The sequence below is a fragment of the Dendropsophus ebraccatus genome, chromosome 15 (assembly GCF_027789765.1).
Source record: "Dendropsophus ebraccatus isolate aDenEbr1 chromosome 15, aDenEbr1.pat, whole genome shotgun sequence".
NCBI lineage: Eukaryota > Metazoa > Chordata > Amphibia > Anura > Hylidae > Dendropsophus > Dendropsophus ebraccatus.
Window position 1 is genome coordinate 13,023,463 of NC_091468.1, and position 18,173 is coordinate 13,041,635.

Genomic DNA, 18,173 nt, shown 5'->3' on the forward strand with positions numbered 1-18,173 from the left:
TAAGGCCCAAAGCTGTTAACAAGAGTGATAAGCGGCAAGGCGCAGTGTGGCTGCAGGAGGTGCCACAGCATAGCTGTAGTCTGGTGCGCAAAGTCAAGGCTGTGTAAAAAGGTGGGCACTAGCAAGGGGAATTGCTGGGGAATGCTCTGTAAGGACAGCTGGGGGAGGCGCTATCGCTGCGCGTAAGGAAATCAAAGATAAAAAGGCATCAACGCAGCAAACCTAAGCAAAATCAGTGATAGAAAAACAACAGACAAACATCTAACCAGGCGACTTTATGACGCAACAAAGACAAACAAGGCTAACTCAAGGTAGAATATGAGTTATACAAGTGGGGTAGGGCACAGAGTTCGGTATGGGCCGAGGTGGAGAATTAGAACAGTCCCCGAAGGTAGAAGTCTGATCCGGAGAAGATGCTGTTTGGTGGAGAGCAAGGTTTAGGGGGATACGACGGCAGTGATGAAAGGTTCCAGTCCTGTAGCAGTTGGGCGCCAGATATCATGTCGCGAACCAAGAAGGTGTCAGTACCTCTATGAATAGTGAGGTGGGCAGGATAGCCCCACCCTGTGCCCCATATAATTGGCCCTCTCTGTACCCACATATGGAATACGTACCCCCCCTTTGTGACCTCATATAGTATATATAGCCCCTCTGTGACCTCATATAGTGTATATATAACCCCCTCTGTACCCAATATAGTTTTTATATGCCCGCTCTGTGCCCAATATAGTTGTTTTATGCCCCCTCTGTGCCCCAAGTTGTAGTTTTATGCCCCCTTTGTGCCCCAATTGGTTTCTCTATGCCCCCTCTGTGCCTCAATCATTCATCTGCGGGGCTTGATGACACATCGGGCGCAGGCAGGGTCACTGTATGTTGCTGTCTGCCCTGGGAGATGAGAAGGCGTCGAAGATGGTGGAGTTACCGGGAGAGGAGTTGCTGGGGAGAAGGTAACGGGTGACCCACACCTCCCTGCGTCCCCGCTATAGAGGACGTCCTCAGCCCAGCAGCTCCCCCCTCAGCTTATGATAAAGCAGTGCACAGGTGGAGGGCAGCGGCCGTGCTGTTAGCTTTTTAGCTATGCATCCCAGCTGGGTTTTGTTTTTGTTTTTTTTTGGGGGGGGTTCACACTCCTCCAATGTACCAGCACTGTTACACCCCTCACCCAGCGCCATGTACCCCTTGGGGCACCCATGGAGATCTCCGGGGGTATGGAGGTTGTCCCCCATTCCTGTGGATAGGGGACAATTTGGAAGGGCTAAGCAAAGTACTGAGGGCAGGGATCTCTTCCTCCAGCACACAATGATTTTCTGGCTATATTTCGGCCACCGGTGACTACAGAATAAACTCCAGACATTAGTAAAAAATCTCTTTATTTGTGCACAGCATGCAGCAGTCTGGGGAACAGTCTTTGGGCGTTCTTCGTAGTCACCCGGATCACTTCTTCCAGAGAGATTCCTTTGACGGTGGCGATATACTCAGCGGCATAGGTGATGTTCTTCGGTTCATTTCTGATCTAGAAGGGAAAAGGCAAAAAGTTTGTCCAGATTCTTCTAAAAGGCGACAGGAAATTATAACTGGATATAAACTGTCCATCAAGCCTCAGTAGGTGCTGGGATGGGCCATGGCTCCCGGGCTAGGATCATGAGCCACAGAATGCAAGAACAACACGTAGTCAAGACATCCTGCTCCTTTCTATTAGAAGAAAGTCAAAAAATAAATTTAAAGGGATTTTGTTATGACAACTTAGGCGATACAAAGAGGGTCTGATTCGCGCTGGTTTGACCCCTCCCCCCCCCCGATCATTAGAATGGGGGGGTCACTAGAATGGAGCAGCAGACGAGGATGTACCTGGCTATCCTCAGCAGTGCCATAGAGACTGAATGAGATGGCAGTGTGTATATACGTGACCACTGCTCCACTGAGATCTTGGAGAAAGTGTTCCTGTCATTTAACAAAATCTGAACATGTCACAGAGACCTGTGAAAAGTTTTGTTGGGGTCTGAGAGTTCAGACTCTCACCCACCGATCAGAAGAACAAGCGGTACCATGCTTCCCTCGCCTTCTTGCTGCCATCCCCATACATTCCCACTAGATGGGTGTCACAGATTTATAATACAGTCTGTCTAGTGTTAGCAATGATCAGATACCAGGTGTACACAGATGCTGCAGAGTATAACACCCTGCACACTATAGAAGAGAATACAGCAGTGATATCTTATACCAGGTGTACAGTCATTGCCAAAAGTTTTGAGAATGACACAAATATAATATTTTCACACGTTCTGCTGCCCTCTGGTTTTTATGTGTGTTTGTCAGATGTTTTTATCACATACAGAAATATAATTGCAATCATATTATGAGTAACAGAAACTTATACTGACAGTTAGAATGAGTTAATGCAGCAAGTCAATATTTGCAGTGTTGACCCTTCTTCTTCAGGACCTCTGCAATTCTCCCTGGCTGATCTCAATCAACTTCTGGACCAAATCCTGACTGATAGCCATCCATTCTTGCACAATCAATGCTTGCATTTTGTCAGAATTTGTTGGTTTTTGTTTGTCCACCTGTTTCTTAAAGATTGACCAAAAGTTCTCAATGGGATTAAGATCTGGGCAGTTCAAGGCCATGGACCCAAAATCTCTATGTTATGTTCCCTGAGCCATTTAGTTATCACCTTTGCTTTATGGCAAGGTGCTCCCTCATGCTGGAAAAGGCATTGTTGATGGCCAAACTGCTCTAGGACGGTTGGGAGTAGTTGCTCTTGGAGGACATTCTGGTACCATTCTTTATTCATGGCTGTGTTTGTAGGCAAGACTGTGAGAGCGCCGATTCCCTTGGCTGAGAAGCAGCCCCACACATGAATGGTTTCAGGATGCTTTACAGTTGGCATGAGGCAAGACTGGTGGTAGCGCTCACCTCGTCTTCTCTGAATAAGCTGTTTTCCAGATGTCCCAAACAATCGGAAAGGGGATTCATCAGAGAAAATTTCTTTACCTCAGTCCTCGGCAGTCCACTCCCTGTACCTTTTGCAGAATATCAGTCTGTCCCTGATGTTTTTTCTGGGGAGAAGTGGCTTCTTTGCTGCCCTCCTTGAGACCAGGCCTTGCTCCAAGAGTCTCCGCCTCACAGTGCGTGCAGATGCACTCACACCTGCCTGCTGCCATTCCTGAGCAAGCTCTGCACTGCTGGTAGCCCGATCCCGCAGCTGAAACACTTAAGAGATGGTCCTGGCGCTTGCTGGTCTTTCTTGGGCGCCCTGGAGCCTTTTTGGCAACAATGGAACCTCTCTCCTTGAAGTTCTTGATGATGCAATAGATTGTTGACTGAGGTGTAATCTTTCTAGCTGCGATACTCTTCCCTGTTAGGCCATTTTTGTGCAGTGCAATGATGACTGCATGTGTTTCTTTAGCGATAACCATGGTTAACAGAAGAGAAACAATGATGCCAAGCACCAGCCTCCTTTTAAAGTGTCCAGTGGTGTCATTCTTACTTAATTATGACAGATTGATCTCCAGCCCTGTCCTCATCAACACCCACACCTGTGTTAATGGAGCAATCACTGAAACGATGTTAGCTAGTACTTTTAAGGCAGGGCTGCAATGATGTTGAAATGTGTTTTGGGGGAAAAAGTTCATTTTCTAGGCAAATATTGACTTTGCAAGTAATTGCTGTTGAGTTAATCAATCTTTATAACATTCTGGAGTATATGCAAATTGACATAAATCAAATAGTGTGGTGTGTAACACTAAGTACCGGATGATGCCAGAAAATCCTAGCACTACAGACAAAGATAATACAAGTAGGATATGCTTAAATAAGGAGTATTTATTAAGGTGACACATTCACCAATATTTACAAATATATACAAATAGATAAGTAATGGAAATTCATGCACGCAGTCGTGCTGTTCTTTCCCTATGTCGAAAATGTCCAGTACAGTCCAGTACCTTTGTCGGTCTATTAGCTGTAACCAGATATAGCGTATAGTACCAATCAATCAACTCTACACCGTGATGATATTGCCAACCAAGTTACTCCGTCCTGTGTCGGTCTATGAGTATAATAGTCAGTCAAACCAAACACGTTTTATGTAGTATTAGTCCATACAATTTCTAGACATGCCTAGAAATTGTATGGACTAATACTACATAAAACGTGTTTGGTTTGACTGACTATTATACTCGTAGACCGACACAGGTTGTGATCGTCATCTTATCCGAGTTCCCGTAGAAAATTGTCATCTACATCAGTTTGTCTAACACTTTGTTTCACAGTGCTATATATTGGTTCCGTCGCCGACATCGCAGAGCGAAACCCGTCGATTTAGAGGAAGTTGTCGTCCATGAGCCAGGTAATAATTCCTGTGGATTTGCCATCAGTGTCCCTGATGGATATACTCCTATAAAAACCAAACCCATAAATCTATTGTACAGCCTTTCAAGACCTGGTTACAGCAATAACATATGGTTTCCCCTTCTACATTGCAGATATTCCAAAAGCCACGGCAAAAGAGGAGGATGAAGAAGCCCAGAGGGAAGAGAAACACACCCAAAAGAGACAGAACCATCAATATGGAGAAATCCACTGTATCCCAAATAACTTCACAGTGGAGGCAGAAACCATCATGGAGGCAGAGCCTAAAAAGACAGAGTTCCATCCTGGGCTCAGACAGACAGAGGAGGCAGTGACCCCGTCTGCCAAAAGAAAACAAAAATCGATGGCTAAAACATTTCAAAATATCCGCTCTATGTTCAAAAACAGCAAAAAGAGCCGAGCGGATGAAAGGAAAAAAAGAGAAGAGAAGTGTAAGAGAGTCGGCTCCTGGCTGGAAAAGAGGAGAAGAAGCCTGGAGAGAAAATACCATCCAACATGACGCTCCAAGGAGGTTTACTGGCTGTGCTGCTCATCCCGCCGCTGAATTCCGCCAGAGTTGTCCTTAGTCCACACCTAAGGATGTTCTAGTCTCATCAATAAACATCCATAAATACCAATGGCTTATAGGCATTTAATATTACTCACACTGTGTTGGGTTATGTTGGTGTGATATCTGCATTAAATTGAAATAGCTGACCATGTATCGATACGTGTAATAGCGATGTGCGGCCGGCGGCTGATGATTAAATAAACTGCTCATACATTACCTCTCTATGCTCCCGGTCTCCTCCTGCCTTCTGGTCTCTTCTCGGGGCCACAGCTGCAGCTTCTCTGAGCTCACAGCTGCTCAGCTAATCACTGGCTAATCAAGGCAGGAGGAGACCGGGAGCGTAAAGAGGTAATATATAAGCAGTTTAGGGCAAGGGCTGCACAGACTTTGTTAATGATGTCTGTGCAGCCCTTGCTAAACAATAACTGAGCTGTGTAATAGGCTCAGTAAACGAGTACTGATCTAGCAGATTGGCGCTAATTTACATTATCGATCGGGCATTCATATACCCTGCTGTGCTTCTAGGATGTAGAAAATGCTTTAATTCTCTGGTGCAAGGAGTCAAGGAGGCTTTTCCAAGCTCTTAATCTGCTGCAAGCTGGACGCTTCCTCTCTCCCCCTTCCCTGCATGATCGACACCTGGAAGCTGAGCCCCAAGCAGGGTCAGGTATGGGAGAGGGGAGTAAACAGGGGTAACAGCCTGGTGGGAACGCATCTTTGACTCTTCTTTCTATAGACTAAAGAAGAGCCAGTGGAGCCTCATTTAAAAGTCTTAAAACACAGGACTAGCCAGATATCCCTCCGGGAAGGACCCAGCCAAGGGGTGGCTCCTCTAGGGAAACCACGAAAACCACCATATTACGTGGCCCTATAAGTCAATGTAATGACAAGGGAAAAACCAAGGCCAGGTATCCATCCACAGACAGCTGTTTCGGGGTGTTGCCCCTCATCAGTGTGGAGCAGGATTCTGGCTAGGTGGGAGCAATGCCTAGTAGAGCCATAAGAGAAACAGATCGCTGATCTCAGGGAGACCAGACGAACGAGAACACTGCCCGCTGCCGGTTAACCCTTTAAGGACAGAGCAAATTTCGATTTTTCGGTTTTTCCTCCTTGTGCATAAAAGGCCATAGCACTTGCATTTTTCCACCTAGAGACCCACATGAGCCCTTATTTTTTGCGTCACTAATTGTACTTTGCAATGACAGGCTGAATTTTTGCATAAAGTACACTGCGAAACCAGAAAAAAATTCAAAGTGTGGTGAAATTGAAAAAAAAAAACGCATTTTGTTTATTTGGGGGAAATGTGTTTTTACGCCATTCGCCCTGGGGTAAAACTGACTTGTTATATATGTTCCTCAAGTCGTTACGATTAAAACTATATGTAACATGTATAACTTATATTGTATCTGATGGCCTGTAAAAAATTTAAACCATTGTCAACAAATATACAACACTTAAAACAGCTCCATTCCCAGGCTTATAGCGCTTTTATCCTTTGGTCTATGGGGCTGTGTCAGGTGTCATTTTTTGCGCCATGATGTGTTCTTTCTATCGGTACCTTGATTGCGCATATACGGCTTTTTGATCGCTTTTTATTACAATTTTTCTGGATTTGATGCGACCAAAAATGCGCAATTTTGCACTTTGGGATTTTTTTGCGCTGACGCCATTTACCGTGCGAGATCAGGAATGTGATTAATTAATAGTTCGGGCGATTACGCACGTGGCGATAGCAAACATGTTTATTTATTTATTTATTTATTTACTTTTATTTATAACCTGGGAAAAGGGGGGTGATTCAGACTTTTATTAGGGGAGGGGGCTTTTTACTAATAATGACATTTTTTTTTTAACTTTTACACTTATACTAGAAGCCCCCCAGGGGGACTTCTAGTATAAGTGCTTTGATCTCTCATTGAGATCTCTGCAGCATAGATATGCTGCAGAGATCCATGAGTTAGGCACTCGTTTACTTCCGGCTGCTGCAGCCGGAAGTAAACGAGTGCCGAGCCGGGGACGGCGCCATCTTGGAGCGGTCCCCGGCCGGCTTCATTTACGGAGATCGCTCCTCCGGGATAACATCCCGGAGGAGCGATCTCCCCACTAGACACCAGGGATGACGCTGCGTCCGGTAATCGGATGCAGCTGTCAACTTTGACAGCTGCATCCGATTACTGTATTAGCGGGCACGGCGATCGGACCGTGCCCGCTAATACCTACGGTCCCGGGCTACACGCGGCACCCGGGACCGGCGCGGCCCCGCTCTGAACTCCCTTACCGGCATCAGGGCGTAAATTTACGCCCGATGTCGTTAAGGGGTTAAAGCACTTAATGGAGTGAAATACTAGGTGCATTGCTCCTTCAATTCTAGAGACTAAAAGCATTTTTCTACATTCTGGAAGCACAGACAGATATATGAGAGGCACCATGTGTCTCCTTGTCCTAACAGCATCTAACGGTGTCAGCAGTTTGGAACATGAATTGCAGCTGACAGACTCTCTTTAAGTTAACCCCCTGGAAGGGCTGTTTCTAACAGCATCATCGCTTCCACCCCCTGCCACCGTTGACGCTGCTCCACTGTCCCGGATATCTCCATCACCTCCCTATCTCTTCAGCAGAGGGATCAACCAGCAGGCGCAGTGATGATGTCATCGCGCCTGCTGGAGCATCTCGGCGGCTGACAGGCTGGAGCAGTGAAGAGATCAGAAGAGAGGAAGGTCGGCTCCATGTCTGCAGGATTAGGTAAGTATAATTTTTTTTGTTTATGTGTTGGTACACAGCACTATGGGGCAATGCAGGGGGATATTATTACTATGGGGAAATGCAGGGGGACATATGGGGGCAATGCAGGGGGGGTATAATTACTATACGGGAACAGCAGCAGGCATTATTACTATATGGAGGGCACAGCAGGGAGCATTATTACTATATGGGGGCACAGCATTGGGCATTACTACTATATGGGGCCACAGCAGGAAGCATTATTACTATATGGGGGCACAGCAGGGGGGGCATTATTACAATATGGAGGCTACAGTAGGAGACATTATTATTATTATATGGGGGCACAGCAGGAGACATTATTACTATAAGGAGGCACAGCAGGAGGCATTATTACTATATGGAGGCACAGCAGGAGGCATTATTACTATACTGGGCACAGCAGGGGGCATTATTACTATATCGGGCACAGTAGGAGGCATTATTACTAAATGTGGCATTATTTCTACATGGGGGCACAGTAGGGGCTCCTACATACAGGGGCAACCCAGATACCTACTGACTTTAGTGCACCAATTACAGCGCAATTACTACAGTTTGGGAGCCTATGAGTGGGAAAAGGGAAGGAAGTTGCTGGAGGTGCGGAGAATAAGATGTTTGTCTGGCAGGTTCAGAAGAGACAAATTGTAGCTGCAAGAAATCATCATGAAGGTGTGGGCCAGAAGGAGAAGAAAAGGGAAAGTGACGGCTCAGATCAAAGAACACGTCACATGTGAGTCAATAAATGATGTTTTTGTATTCAGTCAAATATTACTTAGTAGGGGTGCAACACTGCTCTATGCCGTAATACACACACTGCTTCTTCACACACAGCTCCCCCATCCTTGGCGCCTTCTCTTTGGTCTCCTCTATCATGTACCGGCACAGGCAGTGTGGTACAGAGACCCTGCCTGCGCCCATAGTGCCCAGCAGCCTAAATCATTCATCTGCGTGTGTGAGTCTTAAAGAAACACACACGCGGGGCTGGAGGGCATATCGGGCGGAGGCTGTGTCTCTGTACCACGCTGCATGCGCCAGGACATGACAAAGGAGAAAGCACAGAGGATGAGGAAGTTACCGGGAGAGGAGTTGCTGGGAAGCAGGTAACGGGTGACCCACACCTCCCTTCCCGCTATGAAGGAGGACGTCCTCAGCCCAGCAGCGCCCCCGTCAGCTAATGATTAAGCAGTGCACAGGCGGAGGGTCGCGGCCTGTTATTTCTTTTATCTTATTTATATACCCCTCCAATGCACCCCCTCAACCTGCACCCCCTTGAGCACAAGTACCGCAGGGTGAGAAAGACTGGTCTAGAGCAGCTGGACATTGATGACAGTAAGCGCACTTCTCTTTGCTCACTCCCATGATTGGACGGGGTCGACCTGTGACATGTCAAAAGTTTTGTTAAATGAGAGACACACTTAAAGGCGTTATCCAGGATTAGACAAAACATAGTTACATTTTTTCAAAAACAGCACCACCTATGTCCTTAGGTTGTGTGTGGAATTACTGCAAAACCCCCACACCTCAACCTGAGGACAAGAGGCCATGTTTTTCTAAGCCTGAATAACCCCTTTAAAGGGTCTGTTCAGATGCTAGGCCTATATAAGTCTGGTAACAACCTAAGTTCAGTTTTTCACGCAGTTGTTTTAGCCAAAGCCAGAAATAGATGCAGCAGAAAGTAAAAAAAATAAGTCCGTTCTATATATTTTCTATTCCTGGTAAAAAAAAAAAAAACAACACACACACACATCACTTCATCGAAAACTGCATGTGTGATTCCCGCCCAACACAAATAAAAGAGATAGTGGAAAACTAAATATACCAAAATGATTGCAATCTGGTTAGGCACTCTATATACTAGCCGGTCACCAGACTCCAATCACTGCTTTAGGTTGCTTTGACTGTCAAAATAACCACATGCAAATACCAAATAGCCTGCAGCACACGGAAGTGCACAAAACACATATAATACCAATAGAGGAGGATTAGGAAGAGAACAAAATATTCTAAAATCAAAGAGATTATACAGAATAAGAATTCAGCTACTTTCTTGCAGGAACAGCGCCACCACTGTCCTCAGGCTGTGTGTGGTATTACAATTCAGCTCCATTCACTTTATCTACTGATTCACATAGTGCAGTGCCCTCAGGATACCATCGCACAGCCAAGAGGAATACAAGTAACTGAACCAACCTGCACTGCCCCCCTGTATGGAGGAATGAGTGTATGTATAAGAGAGCATGCAGGCCGCAGGAGCAATGCTATCAGTACCCCCCCCCCCATACCTGCTTTTCTGGTCCTAGAGCCGGGGAATCTGTTTCCAGACACAAGTTTTCTAGAGGAAGCTGCTTCACCAGTTTCTGCTTCTTAAACAAAATGGTAATGAATTACATATAATGCAGAGTACAGAGATTTGGCTAAATGTGTTATTTACAAGTTATATAGAGAAAACAACAACAAAAGTGATATATTTTATTACTACACAGTGACCCCACAAGCAGAATAGTGAGTGCAGCTCTGGAGTATAATGCAGAATGTAACTCAGGATCAGTAATGTAATGCACACACCTTATTTCTGCAAAAATAAGACAGGGTCATACATTTTCTCTCTTTCTCCGAAAAAAGGGCTAGTTAACCACCATACTGTATATCCTATTGCAAGTTTCTCTGTAGTTAGGCCTTCATACTGTATACCTGCTGCTCTTTTTTGTAGTTGTTCCCCCATATTGTATACCTCCCCCCTGTAGTTGTTGCCCAATACTGTATACCCTCCTGTTGTTGGCCCACATACCATCCCCCCCCCCCATTTCCAAATCCCCTACTCTTACCCCTCCTGCCTCCCCTGCGGCTAGTGTTGAGCAGGTGGGGGCGGAGCATAACAAGTCTGGCCCTGATTGGCTGATGGTGAGCACCCAGTGTCAAGGATTTGATCAGCAGAGTATAACCAGGGCTTATACTTCATGCCTAATCCACATAGCCTGCAAAATGACGAATGATGCTCGGTCTTATTTTTGGAGAAACACAGTAGTTGCTCAATATTTCAATGTACTGTAATATAGTGTTATGACATATTACAGACCCCCCCCCCCCCCCACAATGTGAATAGCTGCTTCCTGCTGACTATACCTGCTCACTTCTAATGATAGAGGGAGGAATGGAAAAAAAGAATCCAGCTTTGACACCTTCCATGGCCACTGATGGCTTCCCATCAAAAGCGTGGAGAAGGACGTGTTCAGCGCCTGTAAAAGAAAAAAAGAAACACATCAGAAGGTGGAGGGGGGGGGTGTAAGTATGACCTGTAGACTCATTAAAAAAAAAAAGCTTTAGGCATGATGGGAATTGTAGTTCTGCAACAGCTGGAGGACTGAAGGTTCCCCATCTCTACACTAAGATAATTTTTAGCTCACAACCAACTTCACAAAAGACTAGTCTGTGATGTTTGCAGATGATTACAGCTTTTCATTTAAGAGACTCTGTCAGTAGGTTTCTGCCGTCCTATCTGAGGGTATTATAAACTAGTGACAGAGAAGCTGAACAGAATGATGTATCACTTACATTGCTCTGTGCAGCTGAACCAAAGATCTCCTCCTGAATAACATGGACAATAAGTAGTCCTCTCCATTATGTGTGTGAGCCCAGTAGTCCTGGATATTCATGAGAAGCAGAAAACTCTGCCCACCAGCTGCTGATTGGCAGTTATCTATCCATGCTGTGTATAGGCGGTCACCTGCCAATCAGCAGCTGGAGGGTGAGGGGAGGGGTGTGGCAAGAATCCTATTCTCCTGCATATTAGGAGAACGGCTAAACAGAATGATGTAAGTAATTCACCCATCTGTTCAGTATTTCTGTCACTAGTTTATGCAGCCCTCATTTAAGGCACCACAAACCTAGTGATAGATTTTTTTAAAATACTTTTGAGAATTTATTAATCCTGGACAAGTCCAGAAGCAAAATGTGCAGCACCTTGTTCCTTCAGGAGGTTAATAGTTGGTCTTCCAGCTGAACGTGAGTGAACATTTCTGAAACAAGATAGAAACACAAATTCAGATGCCATAAAATCAGGATTTATAGAAAATTTCAATTCAAGACTCAGAGCAGCAATTCATATTAAATGGGCTCAGTCACTTTAATAAACTTTTGACATGTCATAAGTTTTGATTGGTTGGGGGGTCTGAATTTTCAGATCCAGCCCAATCCTTAGAAGACAGCGCATTCTCTGCCTGATCTGTGCCACATGACCAAGACTGACTTTCAATACAAGCCTATGGAACCATCTCAGTCTCAGGCACAGCATTACAGGCCGCAGGCCTCGCCATGCCCTTCTCTCCCTGCTTATTCTACTAATCGCAATCAAAATTTTTGACATGTCTCTATGACCCGTGAAAAGTTGATTAAAGCAAGAGGTACTGTCATTTCATTTCCTGTTATAACATTTCCTGTTCCTGTTGTTCTCCCCCCCAAAATAAATAACATTACTGAGCCAGACTCTTACAGGGGCAGACCAAGTTTCTTGGCCAGTTGTATCTGCCTGATGAACACCTGACGCTGCTCTTCTTTCTGGTCGTCTGTGTTCGCTATCCTGGGCGTGAAGTCTAAACCCACCTAAAAGAATGGCACAAATTATTATTTATATACATAACAATACATATAAAAGATCAAAGCATTGAAAATGGAAATCATTATATCATAGTCCTAGTAACGATTATACGACAATAGAAAGAATCTGACTGGGTGACATCACCATATTAGCTACAACTCCCCTCATCCTCATTAAAAGGGGAGTTTAAAAAACACTTCCAAGGAGAGTACACAGTTACCGGCACTGCTGTCAGTAGAAGCGCGCATGCGCGCGAAACAGCTGTAATCACCCTGCTTCGTTAGTGCTTGGCGTCTACAATGTGGCCCTTTTTGTCCGTAAGTTTTTAATGCACGCTTAAATAAAGAAGAGATCACGAATCTGGTGAGTGCCCTCATCTTCTCTCTTGTGAAGTGGAGTTTAAAAAAAAAACATCTGCTTGCTAAATAAAAAATCTCTTTTTTTTCCTGATACACAGCTCCACATCTAGAAGTGATGCATCCCTAAAGGCTTATCGTCTGCAGCAATAACAATGTATTACAGAGGATAGAGCTATCAGATGCCCCCACATGAATATGCAAAACCTGTGAATAGTGGGGGTCTTCCTTAATGGAGGATGCTGAGCAGCACGATGGCGTAGATTTGTTTTTTTCCTGATTATTATTAGACTGTAAAGGATCATAAACAGTATAAGGCTGTGATTTCTGCGGTACTTACGTAGTGCTGCAGGCTGAGGGAATCCCGGCCAGAGTGTATACACATATTATACACTCCGGTCGGGAACCCTAGCGGCGCCATAGAAAAACTGACATGTCAGGTTTCTGCGACCGCTATTCAGTAAATAGTGGCCGCAGAAACCCTGTCAGTGCACACTATGGAGTGAGCAGCTCCGGCTGCATGCTCCATAGTCTGCAGTGGGGAGTTCTGATGCGGGCGGGCAATGATGCGCCCGCATCAAAACTCAGCGGCGCTAAAGATCATCCAGCCGGTACTGCAGTACTGGCCGGGATGATCTTTTCTGAGACTGGCCATTCCATAACCCGGCCGGGTCACGGAAAGGCCGGTCTCATACAACATGTGAACATGGCTTCAACCTGCAGAACAGCAGTCGGCATTTATAACATCATACAGTATTAGGGTATAAACCCACACACCGTATAAGCAGCGTATTTACTGCTGCGATACGCAGCAAATACGCAGCAAACACGCAGCAAATACGCAGCAAAAACGCAGCAGATTATATCTAAATAACTGAACACAGCATCAAATCTGTACCAACAAATCTGCTGCGTATTTGCTGCGTATTTGTTGCGTATCTGCTGTGTATACGGTGTGTGGGTTTGTACCCTAAGGCTATGTTTACACTACGTAAAATAACGGCCGTAGTTTTCACCGGCTGGATTTTTGAGACCAAAACTACAGCCGTAGAATTACGATCGTGCGGGCTAGTCATGAAACTACGGCCGTTGTTTAATTTTGATTCCTAGCATGTTTATAGGCGGGATAAAACAGGTCATTTACTTTAAATACTGCGCCCAGCCCGAGAAACCACTCAGAAATTTTTTTACGTTAAAATCAAGTTTTATTCGACAGATATAGGTTTTACGTTCGCGGCCGCATTGAAATCCATGGCTGTTGTTGCAGTATTACCGGCCGGAAATAATTGACATATTCATTTTTCACGGGGACGTATAAACAACGGCCGGTATCTGTTCCGTAAAGTGCATTCTACGGCCGTAGTTACATTGCATTGCAGTCATTATAGGGAACCTCAAAACAACGGCCGTAGTTACATTGCATTGCAGTCATTATAGGGAACCTCAAAACAACGGCCGCAGTTACATTGCATTGCAGTCATTATAGGGAACCTCAAAACAACGGCCGTAGTTTTGCAGCGCGGACAACGGCCGTTATTTTACGTAGTGTGAACATAGCATAGCCTTAGGCTATGTTCACACTACGTAAAATAACGGCCGTTGTCCGTTGTTCCGCGATCCCGGACGGGTCATGGAACGGCCGCTCTCTGCCCGGATCATCGCGGACGGTACTTAAGTACTGGCCGGATGATTTGTCCGGCCGCAGAGCTCTGATGCGGGCGCATCAGCGCGCGCCCGCATCAGAGCTTCCCCCTGCACACTATGGAGCGAGCATTCATTGAATTGTGGCCGCAGAAAACTGACATGTCAGTTATTTCCGGCCCCGTACGGGATCCCGGACGGAGCGCATACGATGTGTATACGCGCCGGCCGGGATCCCATTGAAAGTAAGGCATTTTTCCATCACGCCAAAAGTACAGCCGCTGTTGCCATCGGCAACAACAGCCGTACTTTTACATAGTGGGAACATAGCCTAAAAGAGTTTCCATGAAGTAATAATCAGTACCTCACCGATAGCCGCCAAGTCATCTTTGTATTGTTCTATCAATGGCAGCGCGTCTTCTAGGTCCTAGGAGAAGAATACAAGGTTACATTAGAAGATCCACAAAATAACAATAAGTAAAAAAAACAAAAAAAAACCTCTATTCAGACATTTCATATGACAATCAATTTGATCGGAGTCTCTGATGGCAAATCTACCTTGATGTGACGATTGTCAGGGGGCTATAGTAGTGGCCATATTCATCCAAGTTTTTCAGGGCAATGATTACATAGCTTCTGTATATAGCACCAACATATTCCAGGGAATATCATCACTAACATTGGCCCTATCCCCACTGGGCTTATAATCTATCAGTATGTGTGGGAAATATGAGAGAGACCAAAAGGGCCAGAAGGTTGGCACCTTGTGTAATCCTGTTATATAGGAGGTGTCTGAATGTTTTTATGCATGATTTTATACTGGTTTTTACCAATAAATCAGCTTTTTCATTTGTACAATCGTTGTGAAAGAGTTTTTGGCAGTGCCAGGAATTCTCATATTATAGTATGTGTGGAAAGAAGGTGGATGTAGGCAACATTAAAACTAGTGGGTGCCTTCACCAGCACCCAAGTTATCCCAGCACAGGAATGATTTATAATGCATATAACGTCTATATATCTATATCTTTTATACTCTTTGACCTTACGAATAATATTTTTCATGGGATACCCCCTTTAAAGTGATCTGACACGTGGATAGGGGATATACGCTATTTTAACTCAAAATACCCCCTTCAAGTACATTCATATACAGTGATATAATGCAAAAACAACAACATAAACTGAAAGGAAATACACAGGAGCCTTGTGATATGGGAACAGTGTGCCGCCATCATTACTATGGAGAAAATGGCCACAATTACTTTGCCATGCCTTGTTAGTTTTAGTAACCAGGGATACACACTTACCTTTAGAGTTGCGCTGCGTTGCTGTTCTGGCTGTGATGCCTGGACGGGGTGCACTCCTAGACAGGGGAACACCACACCTGGGTACCTGTTCAGACGCAGCAGATGGAGGTTTTTAGCCAATCGGACACTATAATAGGATGATGTCATACCCTTCCTCATCGTCCTATGACCGGGACACACCAGGTATCCCGTCATAAATCACTCACCGTCTAGAAAGCTGAATGAGTTTCTCAAACTCTGCTGAATGTTCTGCGACAGCGACAAGGGCCCGGACCCCGATCTGTAATGGAGGAAGAAATGAGGCATAAGGGTTACACATGCGGGCAAAACTGCGAGACAAGGGGCCAAACTGCAAAGGTAAAGTGTAAAAAAGAGTTAAAAAAAAAAAAAAGTTATGGACCCTGTTGTATACTTCTTAAAAATCTAATAATAAAAAAAAAAAGAATAAAAAAAAATCCAATGAAAAGTTTCCAGGAAAGTTGTTAAAGGGGTAGTTCGCCAATTTATTTTTTCTCAAATCATTTGGTGCCAGAGATTTGTAATTTACTTCTATTAAAAAATCTCCAGTCTTCCAGTACTTATCAACTGCTGTATGTCCTGCAGGAAGTGGTGTACTCTCTCCAGTCTGACACAGTGCTCTCTGCTGCCACCTCTGTCCATTTCAGGAACTGTCCAGAGCAGCAGCAAATCCCCATAGAAAACCTCTCCTGCTCTCCAGACTGGAAAGAATACACCACTTCCTACAGGAACAACTCCTTTAAAAACTTCCTTTAACCATTTCTTACCTACATCTGGTTCGGGAAAAGTTGGGTGACTAGAGTTATAACCCAACTTTCCCGGACTGCTGAATGACACGTTGCTAGTGAAGTCGTATTAGCACCCTGCTCCTATATCCCTGTATATCTAGGTGAAGTCGCCTTTTTAGAAGTTTAGAAAATATTGAGAAACACAATGTCAGCCATATTAAAAAGGCTGAATTGAATTTTTTAAAAATTTGATAGAAGACGATGATTCAAAGACTGAAGAAAACTCTGTCAGATCAATACGTACCGCCTTGGCTTCCTCCAATACATTATCAATGTCCTACAAGAAATAGAGATAACACAGTAATCAATACAGAAAAAAAGGTGCTCAGCTTGTTCTCCTGACTGTCCTGGAAGGCTTCCCCAACTAAAAGCAATGGCGTGTGTGCTAATAGACTGTGCTGCAATACCAGGTACAGCCACTACAAAGTGTATGGCGCTGCGCCTGGTAACAGAGGACACCTTCATCCCCATGGAGCAAGACTTAGGGGAAAACAGTTATTACATGATTGGATACAATTCTATGAGACCTCAGAGTGTGATACATGATTGGATACAGTTCTAGGAGACCTCAGAGTGTGATACAAGATTGGATACAGTTCTGGGAGACCTCAGAGTGTGATACATGATTGGATACAGTTCTGAGAGACCTCAGAGTGTGATACATGATTGGATACAGTTCTAGGAGACCTCAGAGTGTGATACATGATTGGATACAGTTCTAGGATACCTCAGAGTGTGATACATGATTGAATACAGTTCTAGGAGACCTCAGAGTGTGATACATGATTGGATACAGTCCTGAGAGACCTCAGAGTGTGATACATGATTGGATACAGTCCTGAGAGACCTCAGAGTGTGATACATGATTGGATACAGTCCTGAGAGACCTCAGAGTGTGATACATGATTGGATACAGTTCTAGGATACCTCAGAGTGTGATACACGATTGGATACAGTTCTAGGAGACCTCAGAGTGTGATACAAGATTGGATACAGTTCTGAGAGACCTCAGAGTGTGATACATGATTGGATACAGTCATGAGAGACCTCAGAGTGTGATACATGATTGGATACAGTCCTGAGAGACCTCAGTGTGTGATACATGATTGGATACAGTCATGAGAGACCTCAGAGTGTGATACATGATTGGATACAGTCCTGAGAGACCTCAGTGTGTGATACATGATTGGATACAGTCCTGAGAGACCTCATAGTGTGATAAATGATTGGATACAGTCCTGAGAGACCTCAGAGTGTGATACATGATTGGATACAGTCCTGAGAGACCTCAGTGTGTGATACATGATTGGATACAGTCCTGAGAGACCTTAGAGTGTGATACATGATTGGATACAGTCCTGAGAGACCTCAGAGTGTGATACATGATTGGATACAGTCCTGAGATACCTCAGGGTGTGATGGTCGCACCTGTAGCGCCCCCAGTGGTTGCTTATGGTTTTTTACTGTCCAATATGCAGTAATTTAGCTCTGTACTAACTGTAGCTTAGTGAAAAGCCGTGGAACTACAGGTCCCAGCATAGCTGATAGAAAGCAACAGCTGGAAACAGTTAAAGTTATCTAAAGTGTAAAATTCTAAAACGAATGACATAAAACATGACTATACTCCCCTCTAATCCTCTTACATGAGTGAATTCTGCCGCGGACAGGTGACAGTGACAATCCACAAAGCCTCCGCTCCAATCCATGGATGGCCAGACCACCGCACGCATGCGCACTAGTACTGGCCGCCATCTTTGTACACCTCCTGCCTACACGAATACG

The 18,173-nt window shown here is 44.8% G+C and overlaps 1 protein-coding gene across 4 annotated transcripts; it reads right to left on the reverse strand.

Moving 5' to 3' along the window:
• Nucleotides 1–1,353: 1,353 nt before the first annotated feature.
• On the reverse strand, nt 1,354–18,120 carry LOC138773888 (putative deoxyribonuclease tatdn3-B). Of its 4 annotated transcripts, none has more exons than XM_069954364.1 (10): nt 18,035–18,120; nt 16,636–16,668; nt 15,792–15,865; nt 15,586–15,670; nt 14,643–14,705; nt 12,177–12,286; nt 11,648–11,703; nt 10,819–10,923; nt 9,970–10,047; nt 1,354–1,513 (listed from the first exon to the last, which is right to left on the reverse strand). In XM_069954364.1, the coding sequence occupies exons 1-10, from the start codon at nt 18,095–18,097 to the stop codon at nt 1,503–1,505; spliced, it is 678 nt and encodes a 225-aa protein (XP_069810465.1). In that variant the 5' UTR covers nt 18,098–18,120; the 3' UTR covers nt 1,354–1,502. The 4 variants fall into 4 exon arrangements, with proteins under 4 accessions (XP_069810465.1, XP_069810464.1, XP_069810463.1 ...); XM_069954363.1 differs by having other exon boundaries at nt 9,970–10,050; XM_069954362.1 differs by having other exon boundaries at nt 10,811–10,923.
• Nucleotides 18,121–18,173: the final 53 nt, after the last annotated feature.